Raw genomic sequence first — 27,632 nt, forward strand, 5'->3', positions numbered from 1 at the left:
GTGACCAAAGATTTGAAAGTGATAGTATCACAAACTTTTTGGAGCTATTACAATGCAGGCAGGTAACCTACAATGCAAAAGATGAGGCTCCAAAAAACTTGTGTAATACTAATCTGGCTGCAGCTGTAGGGCGCAAGCCAGAAAAAAGGCTCCTCTATCTACTCCTGTATAGTGTTTGCAACCAACCAATGTAGATGGATACGGATGGATGCACACTAATAGGAGAAAAAAAAGGAGCTGCAATAAAAGAAAAACGTGTGAGGCAGTAACGCACGCTGAGCGGCCTACAACCAGACTTAGCTGCAGGACACACTACTCAGCGTGAGCTGCATTCACACACAGTCAGAGACCTCTCAGACAGCCGTGAACAGTGCAGAGAAGTGGGCACTAGCACTGAAAGGCTGCAGAAAGGCTCCGCTGTCTACTCCTATATGTTTGCAACCACCGTATATGGATACGGATGGATGCACACTAATAGGAGAATAAAAAATGAGCTGCTATAAAATAAAAATGTGTGAAGCACGCTGAGCGGCCTACAACCAGATGTAGCTGCAGAACACACTACTCAGCGTGAGCTGCACTCACACAGTCAGAGACCACTCAGACAGCTGTGAACAGTGCAGAGAAGTGGGCACTAGCACTGAAAGGCTGCAGAAAGGCTCCGCTGTCTACTACTAGTGTTTGCAACCAACATATATGGATACGGATGGAAGCACACTAGATAGAATTTATGAAAAATAAGCAGCTAGAAAAGAAAAATATTTATGAGGCAGCAGTGAGGCACGCTGGGCGGCCTACAACCAGACGTGGCTGAAGGACCCACTACACAGCGTGAGCTGCACTCACACAGCCCTTGCAGACAGCTGTGAACACTGCTGCTAGGCAAAAGAAAGCTACAGTGGTGGTTTATGTAGCCTGGGTAAAGTACAATATTTTTTTGAGAATCGCTATTTCTAACTGTCCCTCACAGACTTCAGCAGCAGCCTGGCCCTAACCGAATTCACAGCAGAGTGAACAGAAATGGCGGCGGCGGCTTTTATAGTGCATCATGACATCATTTCAGCAGCCAATCACAGCCATGCCAATAGTTTACATGCCTAACAGGATGTGCCCACACTTCTGAGGATTCCCATTGGCTGAATCAAATCGAGCGGGCTCATAGCATTATGGAAACTTCCGATTCCGGTATTCGATATGAAAAAAGTATCGGAACTAAGTATCGGAATTCCGATACAGCGAATATCGGCCGATACTTGCGGTATCGGAATGCTCAACACTACTTAGGAGTAATTGCACAACAAATATTGGGGTCCGTTGTCTCCTGATAGCCTTGTGAAAAAAGTAATTGCACAACAAATATTGGGTCCGTTGTCTCCTGATAGCCTTGTGAAAAAAATGGGGTTAAAATAATATTTTTGTGGGAAAAATGTGATTTTTTTTTTTTTCACTGCTCTACATGATAAACTTCTGTGAAGCAGCTGGGGGTACAAGGTACTCACCACTCATCTGGATACATTTATTGAGGGGTCTAGCTTCAAAAATGTGGTCTCTTATGGGGGTTTCCACTGTTTAGGCACATCAAGGACTATCCAAACACGGCATGGCGTCCGCTCTTTTTTGATTGGAATGTGCTCAATAGGACTGATATTAAATTTCCTATAATCTTTATTATGTACCATAAGAAATTACTTTGAGAGACCATGATATAAAAAACCTTTGCGTATATTTTTCTTATGGTACATAATAAAGATTATAGGAAATTTAATATTAGTCCTATTGAGCACATTCCCATCAATACCACCGATAGAATACAAAAACGTAATTGTAAGGAAATCTACTGGATTTATAGACTGAATACACTCAGACCACACGGCCTAAATGAGATCCCGAAAGGTTACCTGTAAAATCGTGGGGTTTTTTGTATATTAGCTTTTTCCTTGTCGTCTACAACCATTCTTTCCTCACAATTTTTTAAGGGGCCTACACTTTCACTTTTGATTCTTTTACCATTAATATAGTAGAAGAACAGTTTGGGATTAGTTTTACTTTCCTTAGCAATGTGCTTCTCTGTTTCCTTTTTGGCAGCTTTAATTAGTTTTTTAGATAAAGTATTTTTCTACCTATAGTTTTTTAGAGCTGACTAAGGGAGGTTTTCTGACAGAAACGCGTCAGTTTTTCAATGTTTCTTTTTTCATTTTTGGATTTCAAAGGACTACTAATAAAATGAAATATTTTTTATCAATGGATAAACCTGCTAAAATTCCTTCACTTACCTATTTGTGCTGTTTCTGCCAGCTGAATATGGCACCCTCCGTTTGATGAATATGTCACAGGTTGTATTATCCAGCAGCATTGGTGAGCTTGTTTTTTTTCTTTTTGCCATTTTAGCAGACTGCCAATCAGATGCTATCTGTCAGATGACAACAATAACAGGAAGGGTCAACCCTCTCTAAAACATCACCAACCTGTTGCTCATGTTGTTGGTCAACACAGTTATATAGAAGTAACCATCATCAGACCTGCACTGATATGGAATTGATGGCATTGATATGTATTGTATATATTAGGCCGGGATCACACATGCGTGAAACACGGCCGAGTCTCACATGTTAATACCCAGCACTGTCGCTGGCACTCAGGAGCGGAGCATGTGGCTCCATGTATTGCTATGCGGCTGCACGCTCTGATCCGAGTGCCGGCGGCAGTGCCCGGTATTAACATGCGAGACTCAGCCGTGTTTCTCGCATGTGTGATTCCGGCCTTAGATGGAAAATCTCTTCAACATATATTAGTTAACCAGGAATTCTTTGTTTTCTAGCAAACAAGCTATGAAGAAATTGTACCACAAAGTCTCACGTCCGAAGAGACCAAGAACTATGTTGTGTGTTTTTTAAACAAGGTAATTTTTTTCTGCTAACTTTTTGATGATAATTTACATGTAATCATCGCTGACTGGATACCATGCTGATCAGTCTTTCCAGACAACACCATGCATCTATTGTAAAATATAAAGATTTGGGAGTCCTCAGTGGTTGATACCATCTTTTCAGTTAGCTATTAAAAGGTAACAAATTGCAAGTTTTTGAGACTACTCAGGTCTCTTCGTCACGGTACAAAGATAGATATATATTTTTCCTACATCTATTTGTGAAATTCTTTCCTGTTTTTTAAACTGATAGTAAGTTATTGAGAATAGCTAAGGAAAGGTTTAATTTAAGAAAAGGTTGTAAATTTAAATTTTCTGAAACTTTTCATTTTTTTGTGTAATTTTTGGTGTGATGAAATGAAGATTCTTATTTGTGCTTGTTTTTATTAGATTTTTTTGTTTTAAAAATACATTTGATAAGTTCCTTAATATACTCAGTAGTCAACGGATAACATAGCTTACTAAGGTAGTAATGATAATAAAAAGACCAGACATTGCTGTTGTCACCTCACTGACATCCTGCACAGCCTGTGAATGTGCTGAATGAGGCCTCAAGCAACTGAACAGCCAGCATGATTGGAGAACAGGTAAGACTGGAACACAGAGCGGACAGTGCGATTAGGACAAATGATAGTATTGCACTGACATGATTGGGATGGTAATTCAAACCCTCACTTGTGTAAGGAATTATGACCTCAAATAGGCATAATGGTTCGCCAGAAGAAGCCTGAACAGAGAGTCTTCTTTCTCCTACCAATTCCACCCTTTTACCTCACAGACTCGCTTTAATTTTGCGCTGTAAAATGTAATCTATAGCTTTAAACTCAAAGCTGTAAAAGGTTTATGTGACTGCAAAGATTCTAAAACTTTAGAAGCTAGCTATAGGAATAACACATGAGCGGGTAAAAAAACAATTTTTCTTAAGTTTTATCTTTTCACGCACTGTTAATTTATGGTGAAAACAGTAATTCACAAGTGTACTTGAAGGGGTTGTCGACAGGATAGTATATTAATTTTTTGGTTGCAAGGATCCCTCATCTGTCTCACGAAAGAATGGACAGTGCATGGGTGGCCATCATTTCACACAAATGGATAATTTTAGAGCCCCTTTCTCTGGATCAGTGGGGGTCTCAGCAGAGAGTATCCTCAAGGTCATCATAATTGATATATTTAACCATGGTGTGGAATCAAGCCACCCGCTCATGACTGATATACCAATATATATTACCTCTTAATAAAATAATAAGGAGATGAATTATCTGTGCTTGTTGTTTGGTTTGTATGTGTGGTAATTCCTTATCCTTCTCTGTTTTGGTTTATTCCCCTACCTTCACACCCCGGTGCATTCCTTTGTTATATGTGAGTGAATATTTTGTATGCCTGAAGTTTTCTGTTAACCCTTGTTTGTGTTGCCCTGTTTGTCAGGTTGGTGTACTACGGTGCACAGTAGCACTCCGTTTTCCCTGGGTGGGGAAAGAGAACAGATGGAGGTCTAACTCAGGAGATAAGGCAAGGATTGAGGCCCCAACATCTTCGCCATCTGAAGTATCCCGGGGAGCAGGGCGAGCTAGGTTGCCCCCTAGTGTTAGGGACAAGGAAGGAGCCCCTGGTCACCCAACAGCTGTGCTGTGACAGCCGGATAAATATAGACTTTTTCAGTTGCATCTGATTCTATCTTTTTTGGTTTTTTTACTTTCCACTCTTTCCCCCTTATACATTTTTAGCCATTCCTCTCGCTAATTGCTTATTGTATTAATGTATCTACTGTTTGCTAATACATTTTGATACGGCTTTTCTCAGTCCTAGTTTTTTCTTTTGGGTTTCTTATATAGTATAATTTCGCAAATGTATACAATTTTTACCTAGTCATTTGTTGACACCCATGCTTGTTCTTAATAATCTCTACTTTGCCTTTTTAATTCAATGCTTCAAATGGGAGTCTGTCTTACAGTCCAAATTCAGCTTACCGGTGGGGGCAATGGGGGTGATAGAGTGGGGTCACAGGAGGTGTTCGGAGGTGCCACGCAAGGTGATGCTGTGAGTCCCATCCCAGGCTGGCGGAAGGGGGTGTTCGGTGGTGTGGGGGCTCTGCATGCATTTTGTGAATGCCCAGCCCGGTGTGGTGGACTCTTGGAAACTGGAAACCGAAGGGGAAGCATGCGTTGATCCCTAAATACATGATGTCAATCCGAGCATTTGCCGCCTCTGGCGGCCATTTTCCTGGAGTCCATCGCATTGAAACCATGGAAATGCGGGGGCTCCGGGTTTTCACAAAATGTCAGCAGAGCCCCTGCACCATCAAACACCTGCTCCTAACAGCCTGGGACATGCTCGCAACAGCTTCGCAACTCCAAACACCCCCTCCTCTCAGCCCAGGACCCGCAGCATCGCCTGACTCCTGCTTCCACACCACCCCCCGGTAAGCTACATTGTCACTATAAGATGCACACCCATTTACCCCCTAAATTTTTTTGGGGAAAAGTGCTGCTTAAAGTCCAAAAATACGGTAATTGCAATAATTTTGTGGGAGAAGTACTTTATTTTCTGGAACAATTTCAAGTGTGTCAACATTTTCGACCATTACTGTATATGCTCCCCCTGTGTGTATGCATAATATATGCAGGGGAAAGACAACAGCTGTCTGTTCATATTATATTATTTTTTTTTATTATTATTATTATTAGATAGATAGACGAGAGCTAGTTGAATGACCACAATGGTCACCAGACCTCTCTCTTTTGGGGAGTTATTGAAGATTAGGTATATTCAAGGAAATCATGCACAGTTGAAAGCATTATTACAATTCAGCTATTACCTACTTATTTCTGCACTCTCTGTATAGTTTGATGTAGTATGTTACTGTGTATTGTAGTGTGTTAAGCGATTAAAGCTCTATTGTCTTAGTAAAACAAAGAAAAGAACTACAGGTTTTGATCTAAGTTGTGCATACAAATATTTCACTAGCTAATGGTAGTCACATGTGCCTTTTTGTAGAACATTCTTCTTGCTGAAGAAGGTAATATAAGATTGCAGCGACTTAAAGAAGAAAAACAAGTTTTGGAGTCATTTTTTAGTAAGACTAAAATGAAACGCAAAGATGAGCCAGTTTCCACAGAGGTGAGTATGGTTTTGTGCAGTATTAACAAAAAATAATCAGTTTTATCATACGGTATTTCAAATGCTAAGATGTAGAATTCTCAACTTAAGATTCTTATTATATACTTAGATTTTGCATCTTCGAAGATTGAGTAAAATTACGTCAGAGGCCATTAGCTCAAAAAAGCAAGTTTGAACAGTTATAGTGCTAGCCACTTTGTCTACCTGGTTCTAGAGGAATCCCTTTAATCACTAAACTGAGATCTGAACATACAAAGGGGGCTTCCTCAGTTGCGCTCACTGAATAGAAGCTGGCTGGAGAAGTGAGCCAGAGGCAAGAGTAGAGACATTAGCCAGGTCAGTAACTGAAGGGATAGATAGAACCAAGGAGAAAGTTTTCTTGTTGGGGTAAAAATGAAGTTTAGCGGATTAGATTGATGTACATTTTTTGTTGGAAATGTTTTATTAAAGATTTTATTTTTTCATTGGAATCTGTGGAGTCTATGTGCATACAAGTCCAGTCAGTGATCCTTTTCTGTGGTTGACATTCTTCTGTGTATAAAGAAAGCTGTCAGTCACTAGTAGGACTGCCCACTGAATTCATTCATACAAACAACAGAGATTTCAATGAATAAAATACACGTTGTATTGAAGCTTTTCCAATAAACCTATATTATATCATCCTTCTCATCTGCTCCATCTCTATACCGTGCTGTCCACTAATAGGCCTGCATGTACAATGAGAGCGGTTCCTTTAAAAATTGTTGCAAGAGTAGTGAATCAAAGGATTTTAATTTTTACAAATATTCCGTCCATGTGACCTGGGACAGTTTGACCATGGATGGAATATTACGTACAAGCGACCATGTTTCAGCTGATTCTGACAGCTGATACCCGGCACTAGGTGCCAGGAGAGGTCACAGACCACTCCCGACACTTTAACCCCCAAAATGCTGCAATCGAACATGATCGCAGCATTTTGGAAGCCGGCAGAGGGCCGACAGCCTCTCTACGTTTGGATCAGAGACCCCACAGCGTGACGCGGGGTCCCGATCGTTGCCACGGTGACCCGACGTCGACGACATCCGGGTCACCAGAGCGCAGTGCATGATCAGCAAGTCTCTATGTCAGTGCAGAGCTGACAGCTTCTATGGTATGGCAATGCTGCTTCATCTCCATGCTATACAAGCGATCAGCCTGCAAAAAATTATTGTCCCATAGTGGGACAAAGTAAAAAATTTGATAAAAGTAAAAAAAAAAAAAAAAAAAAAAAAAAATTTTTACATAATTGTAAAAAGGTTTTTAAAAAAATCAATATACAGGGTGGGCCATTTATATGGATTCACCTGGGTGGGCCATGCATATGGATACACATAAATAAAATGGGAATGGTTGGTGATATCAACTTCCTGTTTGTGGCACATTAGTATATGGGAGGAGGGAAACTTTTCAAGATGGGTTGTGACCACCCTGGCCCACCCTGTATATTCTATCTCTAAATAAATATTTGAATGAAAAAAAATAACAATAAAAGTACACATTTGGTATCACTGCATCCACAACAACCCAACCTATAAAACTGTCCCACTAGTTAACCCCTTTAGTGAACACCATGAAAAAAGGCAAAAAACAATGCTTTATCATCATACCGCCGAACAAAAAGTGGAATAACATGCAATCAAAAATATGGATATAAGTAAACCTGGTACTGCTGAAAGCATCGTCTTGTCTCGCAAAAAAAAAGCCACCATACAGCTCCATCAGTGGAAAAATAAAAAAGTTATAGCTCTCAGAATAAAGTGATGCTAAAATAATTATTTGTTATATAAAATTGTTTTCTCGTCTCGCATGACGGCACACATGAGAGAGGGGATCCGCCCAGTCAGGACAGAAACCCTACTGAAAAAAGGGGCGGTACCTCTCCTTCGCTTCAGTTGGGTTTCCTGTCCTGACAGGGACCCGTGTTCTGAAGATCACGTACCTGCCCCTCTCTCGTGCCGGCGTGGAAGATCAGGCTGGTTCCTGAGCGCTGTGTGTCGGGAGGGGGAAGCGCCATCCGCGGGTCCCCCGGGGGGCTCAGCGTCCGAGCGAGCGCAGAAGTAGCACGGCTGGGGTCCTGGGGCTCTGCTGTGGCTGCCGCACCGCCCTCTCCCCCTCTGCCGCGTCCAGAAGCAGCGCAGGAGCGTCAGGGAGCGGCCGCTTCCGGGTCGCGCCCCTCTGACGTCACACGCAGGGCACGCTGGGAAAGGGGCATGCCCACGTGACGTCGGGAGGCGGCGTCGGTGATCCAAGATGGCGGCGCCCATAGCAAACAACGCCAGCCGGCGAAAGGAGATCCCGGCGGCATGGCAGGGGGGGAGGGGCTGTGGGGGTAACCGGAGGAGGCGGAGAGTGCAGTGGATCCCCCTTACATAAGGGGGATGACCACAGAAGATGCACTCATGCCCAAGGCTTCATGATGGAAGTGGAGCAAGATGAGCAGCGTCAGCAGCAGCGACAGCAGCGTCAGCAGTAAGAACTCTCGCCAGATGCCAGGCCGAGCCGCCAGCATACCAGGAGCAGTCGCTCGAGTGGTGGGAGCGGCAGTCATAAACGCAACCGGCATGACTCTGAGACGTCCAGGAGAAACGTCACGAGTGCATCTGAGGAGCCTCCGAGATCGGTACCCCTGATTGACAGCGGTGGTGAGTGATCTACGTGAATGTCACCCTTATGGTAATGGGGTTCCATTTTCTCTGTTTGATCACTAGGGGTCGAGGAAGGCTAGCGGCAAAACCAAGAATAGAGAATGCGCCCTTTGCAAACACCCGCTAGCAGATCAGTGGCAGAAAGATCTCTGCGCTGACTGTATAAACAAAACTATACAGGAGGAGACCCCTGATTTGGTGATTAGCCTTAAAGAGTTAATACAACAGGAGGTGAAAGGTTCCCTAAAGGCAGCCCTTAAAAAGAAAGATAAAAGAAACCGTAGAAGTAGCTCCAAGGCAGAAGGGGCGGGATAGATCCTTGTCCCCCTCCACCTCCTCTTCCTCTACTCAGTCCTCAGAATCCTCCTCGGACAGCAATATAGGCGGCCGTCCATGTTTCCCAACGGAGGACGTGGAAAAGCTGGTCAAAGCTATCAGGGCTACAATGGCCCTTAAAGAGGAAAAGAATCCCAAATCATTAGAGGATGTAATGTTTGGAGGACTGGAGGAAAAGAGAAAACATACCTTCCCTGTAAATGATAAAATAAAAGCACTAATTGACAGGGAATGGAAAAAAATGGAGAGGTCAGGGGGCTTACCTTCCACATCAAAGAGGAGGTGCCCTTTTGAGCAAAAGGATTCAGAAACCTGGGAAAAAGTCCCTAAAATTGATGGGGCCGTAACCAGATCCTTAAAAAAGGTATCTCTACCATTAGAAGACTCTGGCGTGTTGAAAGACCCGCTTGATAAAAAAGCAGATGGTTTCCTAAAGCATATCTGGGAAGCTTCAGCAGGTGGATTAAAGCCAGTGATAGCTGGTACCTGTACCGCTCGTGCCCTCATGGTCTGGCTACAACAAATAGAGGACCAGATCAAGGATAGAGTTCCTAGGGATGAAATTCTGTCTAATTTGACACTGGTACACGGAGCAGCGGCTTTCCTAGCAGATTCCGCAAGGTTGACAGCTAGAGCGGCAAGCCTGTCAAATGCGGCAAGACGAGCCCTGTGGCTTAAAGGGTGTCCCGGAGATTTACCATCAAAACATAGGTTATGTTCCATTCCATGCGATGGCCAATTCCTCTTTGGAAAAAAACTAGAATAGATTTTGGAGCATGCGGGGGATAGGAAGAAAAGCTTTCCCCTATTTCCGGGAGAACCTAAAAAGCAGCCCTTTCGGAGGAGATTTAACAGGGGTCGTCCCCCGGGAGATACAAAAAGCTGGGACTTTAAAGAAAGAAGAGGATCTTGCTATATGTTTAAAGGGCCCTCCACTTCCTCCAAAAAATCTCCCCAATGACATTGGGCCGGAGGTAGGGGGAAGGCTTTCTCTCTTCCTTTCCGCCTGGGCGAATATCTCCCCCAGTACATGGGTCCTAAACATAATAAAGGACGGTTTAAAAATAAAATTCATCCGTCCGCCCAGGCATACATTCATAATGACACCCAGAAGGAAAGCCCAAGAGCAACAGCTGGCCCTGGAGACGGAAGTCTTGGGACTGTCCTACAGGAAGTCCCAGTGCAAGAAGAAGGAAGGGGGTTCTACTCCCCCCTCTTCTTAATACAAAAAACAGACGGCTCTTGGAGAACCATTGAGTCTCCTCAGGTTGACAATCAGTGGGTAAACAATTGCTCCTTCAAAATGGAGTCAATCAACACGGCCACAAAGATCCTGTTCCTGCATTGCCTCATGGCAGTGATAGACTTAAAAGATGCCTACTATCACAACCCAATTCATCGGGAGTATCAAAAATATTTGAGAGTAGCGCTCTATGTCCAGGGGCAGGTGAAACACTACCAATACGCAGCCCTTCCGTTTGGCCTGTCTACAGCCCCTAGAGTATTCACTAAAGTGATGGCGGAACTAATGTCTTTTCTTCGTTCCAGGGACATAGTGATCGTCCCATACCTAGACGACTTTCTTGTAATAGGGAGGTCGGAGTCCCACTGCGCATATCAAGTGAAGGAAGTGATAGCAATTCTAGTAGGACTAGGATGGATAGTAAACATCCCCAAGTCAAGGATAACCCCAGTAAAAGAGCAATCCTTCCTAGGGTTGATATTGGACTCCGAGCAACAACGCTGCCTACTACCAGAGAGCAAAGTGACCAAGATAAGAGGCCTAGCTCGCACAGCAATACAAAGACCAAATATGACACTGAGGAGCGCAATGTCCCTTTTAGGCTCGTTGACATCATGCATACCCGCAGTAGCATGGGCGCAGTACCACTTAAGGCAGCTACAGTGGGAAGTTCTGTCAGCACAGAAACAATTAAAAGGGCATTTAGAAGGCAAACTATGTCTCTCAGTGGCTGTAAGAGATTCCCTGCCCTGGCGGACTGTAGAAAAGAATCTAACAGCTGGTGTCCCGTGGCAAAAACCAGTCGAGGACATCATTACAACAGACGCAAGCGCCACAGGATGGGGAGCCCACCTGAGATCCAACTCAATACAGGGGACCTGGTCCTCGCTAGAAAAGGATCACGGTTCAAATGTAAAAGAACTATGGGCAGTGGAAAAAGCCGTGATACATTTCCTTCCTTTACTTCGGGGCCGCCACACCCGAGTCATGACGGACAATCAGGCAGTAGTAGCCTACATCAATCACCAGGGGGGAACAAAATCTCGGGGCCTCATGCAAATATCGGATCTACTCTTCCAGCTAGCAGAACAACATCTGTTATCCATCACAGCACTGCACATAAAGGGGGTAGAAAATATACAGGCAGACTTCCTGAGTCGCAGGCACCTAAGACAAGGGGAATGGTCCCTAAACCCCCAAGTCTTCCAACAAATAGTTCAGGCCTGGGGCAAACCAGAAATAGACCTGTTCGCTACCGCACACAACCGGAAGGTCAGGAAGTTCTGCTCACTAAATCCAAGGGAAAACCCCTTCGCAGTAGATGCCCTACAAATACCCTGGAAGTTCATCCTGGCCTATGCATTTCCCCCGATAACAATGATCCCATTAGTGGTCAGGAAAATCAGGGAGGATCGAGCGAGAATAATTCTTATAGCTCCGTTTTGGCCGAGGAGACCTTGGTTCTCCCTTCTGAGACTCATGTCGGTGACAGATCCATGGATATTACCGGAGATTCCAGACCTGCTTTCCCAGGGACCAGTGGTCCACTCTCAGGTGAAGGGCTTCCATCTAGCAGCCTGGAATTTGAGAGGGCGCTACTGAGTCGCCAGGGATTCTCTCCAGGGTTAGTCTCCACCCTGTTGAAAAGTGGGAAACCTATAACATCCCAAATCTACGGTAGAACGAGGAAAAAGTTCCTAGACTTCCTGGGGGAACCCTTGGGGGATGTAGCGCCAGTGGGACCTATCCTAGAATTCTTACAGTCGGGGCTATAACTGGGGTTAGCCACTAACACACTCAATGTCCAAGTCTCAGCTTTGGGGGCCCTATATAACTGCAACTTAGCAGCCAATAGGTGGGTGTCCCGATTCATAAAGTCCTGTGGCAGGTGAAGGCCGGTCATTATCCCAAAGATACCACCCTGGGACCTCAACCTAGTCTTAGAGGCCTTAACCAAAGGTCCCTTTGAACCACTACTAGAGCTGTCACCAAAGCTACTTACACTTAAAACTGTCTTACTGGTAGCCTTAACATCAGCCTGAAGAGTTCTATCTATATGTCCTCCATATACATAGATCTTGGCTGACCGAGTGGTTCTAAGACCAGACCCGGCCTATCTCCCCAAGGTAGTCCAAAAGTTTCAAAGGACTCAGGAGATCTCCTTGCCATCTTTCTGTAACAATCCTAGAAACCCTGGGGAGCAAAAGTTCCATACATTAGATGTAAGAAGAGCCATAGTACAATATATGTCAGTAACTAGTCAGTGGAGGAAAGATCAGTCCCTTTTTGTCGCCTTTCAGGGTAGTAGAAAAGGGCATGGGGTAGCTAAGAGTACCATTGCCAGATGGATCAGGGAGGCCATTATGTTATCCTACTCCGCAAGTGGCGCTCCGGTTCCAGAAGGCATCAAGGCTCACTTCACCAGAGCTGTGGCTACCTCCTGGGCAGAGAAGGCTGAGGTATCGATTGAACAAATTTGTAAAGCCGCTCCTTGGTCCTCACCTTCCACTTTTTTCCGCACTACCGACTTGATCTGTCTTCCTCTACTGATCTAACCTTTGGTAGAACGGTGCTGCAAGCGGTGGTCCCTCCCTAAGGTGTCTTATTCTACAAAAGTCTCTCATGTGTGCCGTCATGGGAGACAGGAAAACACCAAGGTTACTTACTGGTAGCCGGTTTTTCCGGAGCCCATGACGGCACCTGTATATCCCCCCCCTTTTTCACTTCTTTGGTGTGCACTATAGTTTGGGTGCTTTTTTTTTAGTTAGATATAATGTGGTGATAGTTTTACCATGTGTACTAACCCGGGGGGCCTCTCATGCTCTGTAAACCAACTGAAGAGAGGGAGAGGTACCTCCCCTTTTATCTTCAGTAGGGTTCCTGTCCTGACTGGGCGGATCCCCTCTCTCATGTGTGCCGTCATGGGCTCCGAAAAAAACGGCTACCGGTAAGTAACCTTGGTGTTTTTATTGTATAAAAGCGCCAAAACATAAAAAAAGATATAAATAAAGTATCGCTGTAATCATACTGACCCAAAGAATAAAACTGCTTTATCAATTTCACCACACGCGGAACAGCACAAACACCCCCACCCCCTCACCCCCCTAAAAAAAAAGAAAAAGAAATTCATGAATTGCTGGTTTTTGTTCATTCTGCCTCCCAAAAATCGGAATAGAAAGCGATTAAAAAAAAATGTAATATTCTCGAAAATGGTTTCAATAAAAGCGTCATCTCGTCCAATAAAAAACAAGACACAAGACCTCACATGACTCTGTGGGCCAAAATATGGAAAAATTATAGCTCTCAAAATGTGATGAAAAATTATTTTTGCAATAAAAAGGGTGTTTTATTGTGTGACCGCAGCCAAACATAGAAACACTCTATTAGACCTCTTTCACACATCCGTCTCTCCGGTATGTGTAGTGACAGTTTCCACACGTACTGGAAACACTAAAACACGTAGACCCATTCAAGTGAATGGGTCTGTGCACATATCAGTGTGTTTCCACGGACCATGTGTCTGTGTGACCCACACGTAGACATGTCCGTTTTTTACTGTCAGCATGAACCGCAAAATGTCCCGTACACGTGCACATGGAGAACACACATACTCCTTCTCCTGGACCTGTCCTCTGCCTTCGACACCGTAGACCATTCCCTCCTGCTACAGACTCTCTCATCTCTTGGCATCACAGACTTGGCCCTATCCTGGATCTCATCATACCTAACAGACCGAAGGTTTAGTTTCTCCCTCTCACACACCACCTCCTCACCTCGCCCCCTGTCTGTCGGTGTTCCTTAAGGCTCTGTCCTAGGACCAATACTATTCTCCATCTACACCTTCGGCTTGGGACAGCTCATAGAATCCCACGGTTTTGCAGTATTACCTCTATGCCGACACGCAGATCTACCTATCTGGACCCAACCTCACCTCCTTACTGACTGAAATCCCACAATGTCTGTCTTCTATCTCCACCTTCTTCTCTGCTTGCTTTCTCAAACTGAACATGGACAAAGCAGAATTCATCATCTTTCCCCCATCTCACTCTTACCTCTCCACCAGACCTATTTATCAATGTCAATGGCTTCTCTCTTTCCCCAGTCCCGCACGCTCGGTGCCTTGGGGTGATCCTCGACTCTGCGCTCTCTTTCAAACCACATATCCAAGCCCTCGCCTCCTGCCGCCTCAAACTCAAAAATATTTCCCGGATCCGCTCATTCCTCAACCACGAAACCGCAAAAACAGTAGTGCATGCTCTTATCATCTCCCCCCCGACTACTGCAACCTCCTACTCTCTGGCCTCCCCTCTAGCACTCTTCCCCACTAATCCACCTGTTTCCCCACTATTCCCCAGCCTCCCCCCTATGCCAGGCCCTTCTCTGGCTGCCTATTGCCCATAGGCTCCAATTCAAAACCCTAACCATGACATACAAAGCCATCCACAACCTGTCTCCCCCATACATCTGTGACATGGTCTCTAGGTACCTACCCGCACGCAACCTTCGATCATCTCAAGAGCTCCTTCTCTACTTCCCCCTCATCTCTTCTTCCCACAACCGCATACAAGACTTCTCCCGTGCTTCCCCCATACTCTGGAACGCTCTGCCGCAACACATCAGACTCTCACCATCAACGGAAACCTTCAAGAAGAACCTGAAGACCCACCTGTTCCGACAAGCCTACAGCCTGCAATGATCCTCGGTCTACTGAACCACCGCACGACCTGCTTTACTCTCTCCTACTGTATCCTCACCCATCCCTGTAGACTGAGCCCTCGCGGGCAGGGTCCCCTCTCCTTATGTACTTGTGTGTCCCTTGTCTTACACATGTTTATTATACTTGTCTATATTTCCCCTTTTCACATGTAAAGCACCATAGAATAAATGGCGCTATATAAATGCATAATAATAATACTGTAGATGTCATCCGTGTGACACGTCCGGGCGCCTGAGAAGCAGCTCTACAGTAAGTGCTGTTCCCCTTTCCCCGGGTGCTGAAGACGGCTCTCATCATTTTCCCTGCTCTCCTGGAGATCGGCACAAGCAGGGGAGAATGATGAGTTATATTCATGTCAGAACAGTGTTATAGCTTCTTCACCTGTGTCGATGCGTGTCACATGGATGACATCCATGTGTGTGTACGTGTGCGGGATGTTTTGTGGACCATCCTGACATTAAAAAACGGAAATTAACCATCAATATAATGTTCAAAAATATTATATTCAGCAATGGCACTTCCCATCAAATTAGTAACACTAGTCCTTACTCATAATAAAGAAAGAACAAATGAAGAGATCCATAAAATAATTATGTTTATTTAAATCCAAAATTAAAAACAACCAATATCATAATAAAAAAGCAGAACGCCTCAAAAAACAGGATCGGATAGCATCCACAGTAATGTCCCTATATAAGATAATTCACGTCTATGTAAAAAGACATTCCAAAAAAAATCACTATAGCCAATATAAATACATAGTTAATCATTAATATATTCAGAAGGTATGGGACACCATTAAAAGGATCAGAGGGGTGGATGAGCTGACTAGGTACTCACCGGTGTGGGACAATGAGCATCTGCCGGAACTTAATAAGCTGCGTCAAATGGGCAATTGGAAGGCGAAAGGAGTGAGATATGTGTGCCAGCTGCAGAGTGGAACGAACCTGAAGACCTCTGAGACATTGAGAGAGGAATTTGATTTGCCTTCGGTATGGGGGTTTCAATACTATATGTTTCGACATGCTTGGAGGGCACAGTGTAGATTGGGAGCCATGACGGTTCAGGGTGACATTGTACTAGACTTTGTGTGTATGAAGGGAGGGACGAGGGGAGTTATATCGAGCATATATCATGATCTACTACACTCCTATCTGGGGACAATCACCTCACTGCAAAGAGTAAATGGGAAAGGGAGGTGGGTACCCTCACAACAGAACAATGGGAGGCTATTCTTGAATATGTCCCGAAGATCTCTCTAAGCGAGCAGGCACGGCTCTCCCTATTATATGTAATACATAGAACATACAAAACACCGCTGGTCCTATTCAAGGTGGGCTTGAGGGGAGACTCTAGCTGCCCTGGATGTGGCACAGACCAGGCCGGACTGTTACACATGCTATGGTCGTGTCCGTGGCTGGTGGCATACTGGCTGGTCGTTATCAACAAAATTGAGAGAGCTTATGCATGTACGCTCGACAGGAATCCAGTGCTGTGTGTTTTGGGGGAGGTGGATGGGATACCTGTCTCAGAACATTACAAGGTGGCAATAGCGAGGTTGCTGTATGTGGCACGCAAACTAATAGCACGAAAATGGAAGGATTCGGAACCCCTCACTAGGAGGAAATTTATTGCTCAGACACGTACGGTAATGCATTTAGAGGAAAGCATTTACAGGCGAAGGCATGGTGAAAGAACTTTCGAAAAAATATGGTCCGCCTGGATGGCGGTGATATGATTGCTAAGACTCTCAAGTATACACGGCACAAGGAGTATTGGGGGAGGGGGGAGGGGGGGATGGCTTTGATTGTATTACTACAAGATATGTGAATTGTTACATGTATATTGATATCCACTGTTTATTGTTTAAAATCTTTTGAAACCTAAATAAAAATAACTGGTTTAAAAGAAAAAAAATAATTAATATACCATATATCTATAATGATATAAAGTGCAGTTCAAATGATCAGAGATAAAATTATAGGTAATTCAATTCCCAAAAATATAAATATTAGACAAATAGAGATGAGGAAAATAAAAGGTAATATATTAATAATATATTAATACAAATAGGGTAAGTTCATATGGACAGGTAACTTATATGAGCGCCATATTAAACTATAAGGGAAGTCAAAAGTCTCCTAAATTAATTATAGTATACAGCAAAGAGTGAGGCAGCTGAGAGACCTGAAAATGATTCACCTTATGTGGAGCTTTGTACACCGTCCTTGTACCCCGACACGCGTTTCACCGTATTAATATATTACCTTTTATTTTCCTCATCTCTATTTGTCTAATATTTATATTTTTGGGAATTGAATTACCCGTATATACTCATGTATAAGCCGACCCCTAATTTTGCCACAAAAAAAACGGGTAAACTTATTGACTCACGTATAAGCCTAGGGTGGAAAATGTAGCAGCTACTGGTAAATTTCAAAAATAAATACCAATAAAAGTAAAATTAATTGAGACATCAGTAGTGTAACGACAGCGGTCATGCCCGCCGCCGTTCCCCTAGCACCGGGTCCCCCCGCGGCTGTTACTTACCAGTCCCGTCACGTGCCGCCTCCTCCTTCTCTATCCGGCTCTCGCGCGCCTCCTCTCTCCTCCTGTTCACGTGTGCCCCGCCTCCCTGGTCTCCTGACGGCTGCTGGCCCACACATGCGCAGTATGTCGAGGGCGCGCGGCCGTCAGGTTGTTTAACCCTGCGGTGGGCGGCAGCCGAATAGTGGTCTGCCAATCGCCTGCCAGCAGGGGATATATCAGGTGTCTCCCATAAGGGGAGGGCGTCTGATTATTGTGTGTGTCTACCTGCTCTAATTTGGCCGCCTATAGCTTGTCTATAGGTCTTCCCTATGTCTCGTGCCTTTCCTAGTCCCTCTTGGTTCCAGCTGTCGCGGTGTCTGAACCCCCGCGGGCCTGCCCCTAACAGTCCCTGTATAGGGGTCAGTTCCACCTGGTGCGCTCGTCCCGGGGGCCTCAGTTCCGTGACCCAGAGGGTCCACTCGGACGCTGCCTAAACCCCTGAAGCGTCACAGTCCACAACCCTGAAGCATCACAAGTAGGTTAAATGTTTTTGAACATCCATATTGAATCAGGAGCCCTATATAATGCTCCATACAGTTCATGATGGGCCCCATAAGATGCTCCATACAAAATACACTCCATATAATGCTGCACAAAGATTAATAATGGCTCCATAGATTATGCCCCCATATGCTGCTCCATAGATTATGCCCCTAGAAAATGCTCCATAGATTATTCCCTCATATGCTGCTCCATAGAATATGCCCCCATATGCTGCTCCATATATTATGCCCCCATATGCTGCTGCTTCAAAAAAAATGCCTTACTCGCCGCTCGCTCAGGACCCGGCACTTGAGAGATTCACCTGTCCCGGGTCCATCGCTGCTCACCGCTGTCTGCCGCTTCCTGTGTCAGTGACTGTTCAGGCAGCAGAGGGCGCGGCGCGCACTAACCACATCATCGCGCCCTCTGCTGCCTAAATGTCACTGACACAGGACGCAGCAGACAGCGATGAGCAGCGATGGACCCGGGACAGGTGAATATTGGATATACTTACCCCCTCCTGGCGCGGTCTCTGCAGCCCCGCTTCTCCCATGGTCTCCCTTCCTTCCTTCAGCGGTCACATGATACTGCTCATGAATATGCGCATAATCATGAATTTAATGAGCGGTACCACGTGACCGCTGAAGGCAGGAAGGGAGACCGTGGAAGAAGTTGGGGGCTGCAGAGACCGCGCCAGAAGGGGGTAAGTATGACCTGACACTCCCCCCTCCCCCACCGACCTCCAGGTATAAGACTCGTGTATAAGCCAAGAGGGGGACTTTCAGCCCCAAAAAATGGGCTGAAAATCTCGGCTTATACACGAGTATATATGGTACCTATAATTTTATCTCTGATAATTAATTTGCACTGCACTTTAAAATATTATAGAGATTTGATATATTAATGATTAACTATGTATTTATATTGGCTATAGTGATTTTTGGGGAATGTCTTTTTACATAAACGTGAATTATCTTATATTGGGACATTACTGTGAATTCTATCCGATCCTGTTTTTTGAGGCGTTCTGCTTTTTTATTATGATATTGGTTTTTTTTTAATTTTGGATTTAAATAAATATAATTATTTTATGGATCTCTTCCTTTGTTCTTTCTTTATTATGAATAAGGATTAGTGTTACTAAATAAAAAACGGACATGTCAGCATGTTTTGCCCACGGACACATGGTCCTTGGAGACACACTAACTTGAGCACAGACCCATTCACTTGAATAGGCAAATAGCGCTCCGTTCCTCCTGAGTCTCTCCATATGGCTAAGTAGTACTGTTGACATGTTCAGTAGAAATTGTGGGACATTTTGGTGCCATTTTTATCCAATTCTTTTGTGAAAATGTAAAATCTTTGGCTAAAACAACATTTTGGTGGTAAAAATGTAGTTATTTTGTCTTCACTGCCCAATGGTATAAAATTCTGTCACACACTCGTGTAAAATCTGGTGCTCCTTGCTTTCTGAGCTTTAGACTGTGCATGAAAATTTTTTCCCGATTACATGTAGGGTATTGTCACACTCATGAAAAAATGGACCTTAGCTTGTTGTAAAAAAAAAAATCATATTAGCCCTTAGAAAAATTAAAAACTTTGTGCTAAAGCAACATTTTATGTGGTATCAGCATACTCAGGACAAATTGCACAACAGTATTATGTGTGATATATCTCTGTGATTTAACCCCTTTACACCCAAGGGTGATTTGCATGTTAATGACCAGGCCAATTTTTACAATTCTGACCACTCTCTGTTGTGAGTTCATTTTTCCCTTCACCGTTGAGGTCTGGTGAACTCCCTCCTCTGGTGAAGGAAGGTAGTGAGACTGATTAACAAACACCTGGGCAGCTAGATGATAACTGGGTGGCTGGAATTGAGGACTGGATATAAGGCTGCCGAAGTCCTTCCTGGCTGGTGATTTTCCTGCTGGATTCTTGGAGACCAGTCTGATTCCTGCATCTCAAAGCTAAGTTTTTCTGCTCTGCTTTGTACTCTTCAGTTTTGCTTTTGTTTTGCCTTGTTTTTTGGGAGTTCTGCCATCCCCGGCCGGGGGTGAGCTGAATTCCATTTTTGTCTCTGATCTGTTGATCTTTTGCTCTGTCTTCAGAATATACCTGAGTGCTGATATAGTCTTTTGAAGCCTAGCGACTTCAGGGCCTGTTTTTCCTATCAGTCGGTTGGCTCATTTTGAAAGGGTTTTTGCGGATGGCAGACAGCAGCTTTCCTATCCTGTCCTATGTAGTTAGCTTGGGCCCCATCATTTGCTCAACCTATCTTTCTATCTGTGTTAGTGTTTTCATCTTGCTTCACCGTCATTATATGTTGGAGGCTGCCTATTGCTTTGGGGTCTGCTCTGGGGCAGTTTAGTTTTTCTCCCTTTCTGTCTTTAGGCTATGTAGCTCTCCGGCTGTGATCGAGGGGTCTAGGGCACCATAAGAACCCCCCACAGCTACTGCTAGTTGTTGTGGATAGGTTCAGGGGTCTGCAATCCAATAGCTGCCAACCTCTCTGGTTTTTCTGGACTTAGCTGGTATTTTGTTTTTTCCTCCTTCGGTGACTCATCATAACAGAATCACCAGCCATACCGCAGATCCTAGGGTACTCAATAGCAAGAGAGAATTGTAAAAAAAAAAAAGGGTCAGAATTTTTTTTTTTCTTTCTTGTGTGTGCATATTTTTTCCTCTATATCTCTGAGGCCGTAGGGGGAATTTTTATCTCAATGGAGATGAAGCAATTGTCTGATCGTGTGGAGCAGCTCGCTGCTGAAGTGCGGGGAATTTCCGCCTATCTTGCTCATTCACATGCTGCTGAACCAAAGATTCCTACTCCTGATGTGTTTTTTGGGGATCGGTCTAAATTCTTGAATTTCAAGAATAATTGTAAATTATTAAATTGAAGCCTAACTCGTCGGGGAACTCTGCGCAGCAGGTTAAAATTGTCATCTCTTTGCTGCGCGGCGATCCCCAGGATTGGCCGTTTTCTTTGAAACCTGATGATCCTATTCTGAATAATGTGAACGCATTTTTTCAAGCCTTGGGGTTGTTGTATGATGAACCTAATGCTATTGATCAGGCTGAAAAGACCCTGTTGGCATTAAGCCAGGGTCGGGATTCGGCAGAGTTGTACTGTCAAAAATTCCGAAAGTGGGCGGTCCGTACTACCTGGAATGATGGTGCCTTGGCAGCCCTCTTTCGGAAGGGTTTGTCAGAAACTGTAAAAGATACTATGGTGGGATTTCCTGTTCCCTCTGGTCTTGACGATTCTATGTCATTAGCCATTCAGGTGGATCGGCGTTTACGTTTACGCAAAACTACACGAGAGATGTTGCCACCTGTTGAACAAATGTCTGAACCTATGCAATGTGATAGAGTTTTGTCTAGGGTGCAACGTCAGGAGTTAAGAAGGCGTAATAAGCTGTGTTTTTTTTGTGGAGATGCCTCGCATATTATTTCTGTCTGCCCTAAACGAGAGAAACGTTGTGCACACACGTTTTCTGTGGGTGGTGTTCAACCTAAGTTTCTTCTGGCAATTACTCTGATCTGCTCCCTGTCCACATTTTCCGCCAAGGCTTTTGTGGATTCAGGAGCAGCTCTGAACCTGATGGACTTGGATTTTGCTAAACGTTGTGGATTTCCTATGACACCTCTGCAGACGCCTATCCCTTTGAGGGGTATTGATGCTATTCATTTGGCGAAGAATAAACCTCAGTTTTGGACCCAGGTGGTAATGCGGGTCGCCCCGGACCATCAAGAAAATTGCAGATTTTTGGTGTTGCATAATTTGCATGATACCATTGTTCTGGGGTTTCCCTGGTTGCAAATTCATAATCCAGTTCTGGATTGGAAATCTGTCTGTGGTGAGTTGGGGTTGTCGGTGTGCCCTTAGTGATGCTCCTGTTTTCTCCACCTCTCCCCAGTCGCATGATGTTCCTGACTATTTGGCTGACTTTTATGATGTATTTAGTGAGAATGAGTCTGCGTCTTTGCCTCCTCATAGGAGTTATGACTGTGCAATTGAGCTGAACCCGGGGTGTAAATTCCCCAAGGGTTGGCTTTTCAATTTATCTGTACCCGAGCACGAGGCTATGCGATCCTATATTAAGGAGGCATTGGAGAAGGGTCATATTAGACCATCCTCTTCACCCTTAGGTGCTGGGTTTTTTTTGTGGCTAAAAAGGATGGTTCATTAAGGCCTTGTATTAATTATCGTGCCCTCAACAAAATTACTGTTAAATATCAGTATCCGTTACCCCTGATTTCTGATCTATTCTCCAGAGTTAAAGGTGCTTGCTGGTTTACCAAGCTTGACCTCAGGGGGGCGTATAATCTTATCCGCATTAAGCATGGGGATGAATGGAAGACGGCGTTTAATACTCCGGAGGGACCTTTTGAGTACCTGGTGATGCCTTTTGGGCTCACTAATGCCCCTTCTGTCTTCCAGTGCTTCATGAATGATATATTCCGAGACTTTGTGGATAAATTTTTGATTATCTATCTGGATGATATTTTGATCTTCTCAAAGAATTGGGACTCTCATGTGGAACATGTTCGGACTGCGTTCCGGATTTTGAGGGAGAATTCCCTGTATGTCAAGGGATCGAAATGCCTTTTTGGGGTACAGAGGGTTTCATTTTTGGGATTTATTTTGTCTCCGTCAACTATTGAAATGGACCCGGCCAAGGTACAGGCCATTTATGATTGGGTTCAGCCCACTTCTTTGAAGGCCCTCCAGAAGTTTTTGGGTTTTGCTAATTTTTATCGGAAATTTATAGCTAATTTTTCTGGTATTGCCAAGCCATTGACGGATTTGACTAGGAAGGGTGCTGATGTGCTGAATTGGTCTCCGGAGGCTGTTTCTTCCTTTCAGGAGCTGAAGCGAAGATTCACTTCTGCTCCGGTTTTGCGGCAACCTGATGTCTCACTCCCGTTTCAGGTGGAGGTGGACGCTTCTGAGATTGGTGCAGGAGCGGTGTTGTCCCAAAAAGATCCTGTGACATCTAAAATGAATCCTTGTGCTTTCTTTTCCCGAAAGTTCTCCCCATCCGAACGTAACTATGATGTGGGGAATCGGGAACTGTTGGCCATGAAATGGGCATTTGAGGAGTGGAGACATTGGTTGGAGGGAGCCAAACACCAAGTCGTGGTCCTTACTGACCACAAGAATTTGATTTACCTGGAGTTGGCCAAGCGCTTGAATCCTAGACAGGCTAGGTGGACCTTGTTTTTCACACGTTTTGATTTTGTGGTCTCTTTTCTTCCAGGCACTAAGAATGTCAAGGCAGACGCCCTCTCTAGGAGTTTCCTTGCTGATTCTCCTGTTGTGACTAAGCCTGCTACCATCTTAGGCGAGGGGGTAGTTCTTTCTGCCATCTCGCCCGATTTGAGACGTGCTCTGGAAGAGTTTCAGGAGGACAAACCTGAGCGTTGTCCCAGTGGAAAGTTGTATGTTCCTGACCAGTGGAGGAAGAGAGTGATGTCTGAAGTTCATTGCTCTGCATTGGCTGGTCATCCAGGTATTTTTGGTACTAGAGATCTGGTGAGTCGGTCTTTTTGGTGGCCCGCCTTGTCTCGTGATGTCAGGAATTTTGTGCAGTCCTGTGGGACTTGCTCCCGGTCTAAACCTTGCTCTCGCTCTAGTGGCTTGTTGATGCCTTTGCCGGTGCCCAGGAGGCCATGGACCCATATTTCAATGGATTTTATCTCTGATATGCCTGTCTCTCAGAGAATGACTGTTATTTGGGTGATTTGTGATAGATTCTCTAAGATGGTCCATCTTGTACCACTCCCTAAGTTGCCATCTTCCTCTGAGTTGGTGCCCTTGTTTTTGCAACAGGTGGTTCGCTTGCACGGGATTCCTGAGAACATTGTATCTGACAGAGGAGTTCAGTTTGTGTCTAGATTTTGGAGGACTTTCTGTTCCATGCTGGGAATTCAGTTGTCCTCTGCGTTTCACCCTCAGACCAATGGGCAGACGGAGAGAACAAACCAGACTTTGGAGTCGTATTTGAGATGTTTTATTTCTGCCGATCAGGATGATTGGGTTTCATTTTTGCCCTTGGCCGAATTTGCTTTAAATAATAGAGCTAGTTCTGCCACTTTGATGTCACCTTTTTTTTGTAACTTTGGTTTTCACCCTCGATTTTCTTCAGGGCAGGTGGAGCCTTCTGCCTGCCCAGGTGTTGACACTGTGGTGGAGAGAATGCACCAGATCTGGGACCAAGTAGTGGATAAGTTGTCTCTCTCCCAGGAAAAGGCCCAGTGGTTTTCCAACCGGCGTAGGACCATTGGTCCCCAGTTTAAGGTGGGTGATATGGTTTGGTTGTTGTCAAAAAATATCGCTATGAAGGTGGCTTCTCCTAAGTTTAAGCCTAGATTTATTGGACCTTACAAGATTTTGGAGATTATTAATCCGGTCTCTTTTCGGTTGGCTCTTCCTGTCACATTTAAAATTCATAATGTGTTTCATAAGTCCTTGTTGAAGAGGTTTGTTGAACCAGTAGTTCCTGTGGTGGCACCTCCTGACCCTATATTGGTTGAAGGTAACATGGAATATGAGGTAGAGAAGATACTGGATTCCCGTCTGGCTAGACGGAGACTCCAGTATTTGGTTAAGTGGAAGGGTTATGGTCAGGAGGATAATTCCTGGGTCTCTGCCTCTGATATTCATGCCAAAAGATTGGTGCGTGCCTTTCATCGGGCTCACCCGGATCGCCCTGGTGGCATGGATGAGGGTTCGGTGACCCCTCCTCAAGGTGGAGGTACTGTTGAGTTCATTTTTCCCTTCACCGTTGAGGTCTGGTGAACTCCCTCCTCTGGTGCAGGAAGTTAGTGAGACTGATTACCGAACACCTGGGCAGCTAGATGATAACTGGGTGGCTGAAATTGAGGACTGGATATAAGGCTGCCGACGCCCTTCTTCCTGGCTGGTGATTTTCCTGCTGGATTCTTGGAGACCAGTCTGATTCCTGCGTCTCACAGCTAAGTTTTTCTGCTCTGCTTTGTACTCTTCAGTTTTGTTTTGCCTTGTTTTTTGGGAGTTCTGCCATCCCCGGCCGGGGGTGAGCTGAATTCCATTTTTGTCTCTGATCTGTTGATCTTTTGCTCTGTCTTCAGAATATACCTGAGTGCTGATATAGTCTTTTGAAGCTTAGCGACTTCAGGGCCTGTTTTTCCTATCAGTCGGTTGGCTCATTTTGATAGGGTTTTTGCGGATGGCAGACAGCAGCTTTCCTATGTAGTTAGCTTGGGCCCCATCATTTGCTCAACCTATCTTTCTATCTGTGTTAGTGTTTTCATCTTGCTTCACCGTCATTATATGTTGGGGGCTGCCTATTGCTTTGGGGTCTGCTCTGGGGCAGTTTAGTTTTTCCCCCTTTCTGTCTTTAGGCTATGTAGCTCTCCGGCTGTGATCGAGGGGTCTAGGGCACCGTAGGAACCCCCCACGGCTACTGCTAGTTGTTGTGGATAGGTTCAGGGGTCTGCAATCCGATAGCTGCCAACCTCTCTGGTTTTTCTGGACTTAGCTGGTATTTTGTTTTTTCCTCCTTCGGTGACTCATCATAACAACTGTCCCTTTGTGAGGTAATAACTCTGGAACACTTCTATAGATCCCGGTGTTTATGACATTGTTTTCTCGTGACATATTTTACTTTATGATAGTGGTAAAATTTCTTTGATATTGACGCGTTTATTTGTGAAAAAATGGAAATTTGGCGAAAATTTCAAAATTTTCCAACTATGAATTATCATGCCCCTAAATCACAGAGATATGTCACACAAAATACTTAATAAGTAATATTTCTCACGTTTACTTTACATCAGCACAATTTTGGAACCAAAATTTTTTTTTGTTAGGAAGTTATAAGGGTTAAAACTTGACCAGCGATTTCTTATTTTTACAACTCCATTTTTTTTAGTGACCACATCACATTTGAAGTCACTTTGAGGGGTCTATATGATAGAAAATACCCAAAAGTGACACTATTCTAAAAAACTGCACCCCTTAAGGTGCTCAAAACCACATGCAAGAAGTTTAGTAACCCTTCAGGTGCTTCACAGGAATTTTTTGAATGTTTAAAAACAAAAATGAACATTTAACTTTATTTCACAAAAAAATTACTTCAGGTCCAATTTTTTTTATTTTCCCAAGGGTAACAGGAGAAATTGGTCCCAAAAAGTTACTGTGCAATTTGTCCTGAGTACGCTGATACCCCATATGTCCAGGTAAACCACTGTTTGGGCACATGGCAGAGCTCAGAAGGGAAGGAGCACCATTTGAATTTTTCAATGCAAAATAGGCTGGAATTGAGATCAGATGCCATGTCGCGTTTGGAGAGCCCCTGATGTGCCTAAACAGTGAAAAAACCCCACAAGTGACCCCATTTTGGAAACTAGACCCCCCAAGAAACTTTTCTAGATATGTGGTGAGAATTTTGAACCCCCAAGGGCTTCACAGAAATTTATAACGTACAGCCGTAAAATTAAAAAATCATATTTTCACTTTCCTCCATGACGGCACCACGGAGAGAGGGATCCGCCCACAGGGACAGGAAAACTACAGATGAAAAAGGCGGTACCTCTCTCCCACATCAGTTGGTTTCCTGTCCCTGACGGGGAACCTACAGCACGTACCTGCAGATCGACGCGTGATGCCGGGGACCAGACCAGTGTGGCAACAGAGGCAGTGGGGCTTCCTGCCTCGGCTGGGTCGGGGCCATGTGCTGGCTTCCCCCGAAGCACCACCACCGGTGTTGGCGGGCCTTGAGAGTGAGTGGGGAGAGGCAGTGAAGAAGGAAAAAGTCTGCCAATCACCAAAAAAAAAAAGGGGGTGCTGCCTCCTCCAAGAATAGTGGTGGCGGTCACTAAAGGAGAGCCCCCCCAATTTTTGTTTTCCCAAGGGTAACAAGACCCCAAAAGTTATGTGCCATTCGCCCAGAGTACACTGATACCCCATATGTGAGGGTAAACCACTGTTTGCACACATGGCAGAGCTCGGAAGGGAAGGCGTGCCGTTTGACTTTTTCGGACACCATGTCGTGTTTGGAGTGCCTCTGATGTGCCTGATCAGTGGAAACCCCCCCCACAAGTGACCCCATTTTGGCAACTAGAACCCCCAAGGAACTTATCTAGACGTGTGGTGAGAACTTTGAACCAAGTGTTTCACAGAAGTTTATAACTTGGAGCCGTAAAAATAAAAAATCATATTTTTTTCCACAAAAATGATATTTTCACCCCCAATTTTTTTTTCAAGGGTAACAGAATAAATTGGACCCCAAGAGTTATTGTGCAATTTGTCCTGAGTATGCTGATAGCCCATTTGTGAGGGTAAACCACTGTTTGGACGCATGGCATGGCAGGGGAAGGAGCACCGTTTTACTTTTTCAACGCAGAATTGGCTGGAATTGAGATCAGAGGCCATGTCGCGTTTGGCGAGTCCTTGATGTTCCTAAACAGTGGAAACCCTCCAATTCTAACTCCAACCCTAACCCCAACACACCCCTAACTCTAATCCTAACCATAACCCTAACACACCCTAACCCTAATCCCAACCCT

At 44.6% G+C, this 27,632-nt stretch overlaps 1 protein-coding gene across 3 annotated transcripts in view; it reads left to right on the plus strand.

Moving 5' to 3' along the window:
* Window positions 1-27,632, plus strand: part of FIRRM (FIGNL1 interacting regulator of recombination and mitosis) — a 737,920-nt gene that overhangs the window by 707,657 nt on the left and 2,631 nt on the right. For all 3 annotated transcript variants that reach the window (XM_073557998.1, XM_073557999.1, XM_073558000.1), the window contains 2 exons: window positions 2,819-2,899; window positions 5,921-6,043. In XM_073557998.1, coding sequence (XP_073414099.1) covers window positions 2,819-2,899; window positions 5,921-6,043 — 204 coding nt within the window. The remainder of the gene's footprint in view (window positions 1-2,818; window positions 2,900-5,920; window positions 6,044-27,632) is intronic.

Source organism: Dendrobates tinctorius, unplaced genomic scaffold (genome assembly GCF_039654945.1).
Source record: "Dendrobates tinctorius isolate UK_male_01 unplaced genomic scaffold, ASM3965494v1 ptg000012l, whole genome shotgun sequence".
NCBI classification, from domain to species: domain Eukaryota; kingdom Metazoa; phylum Chordata; class Amphibia; order Anura; family Dendrobatidae; genus Dendrobates; species Dendrobates tinctorius.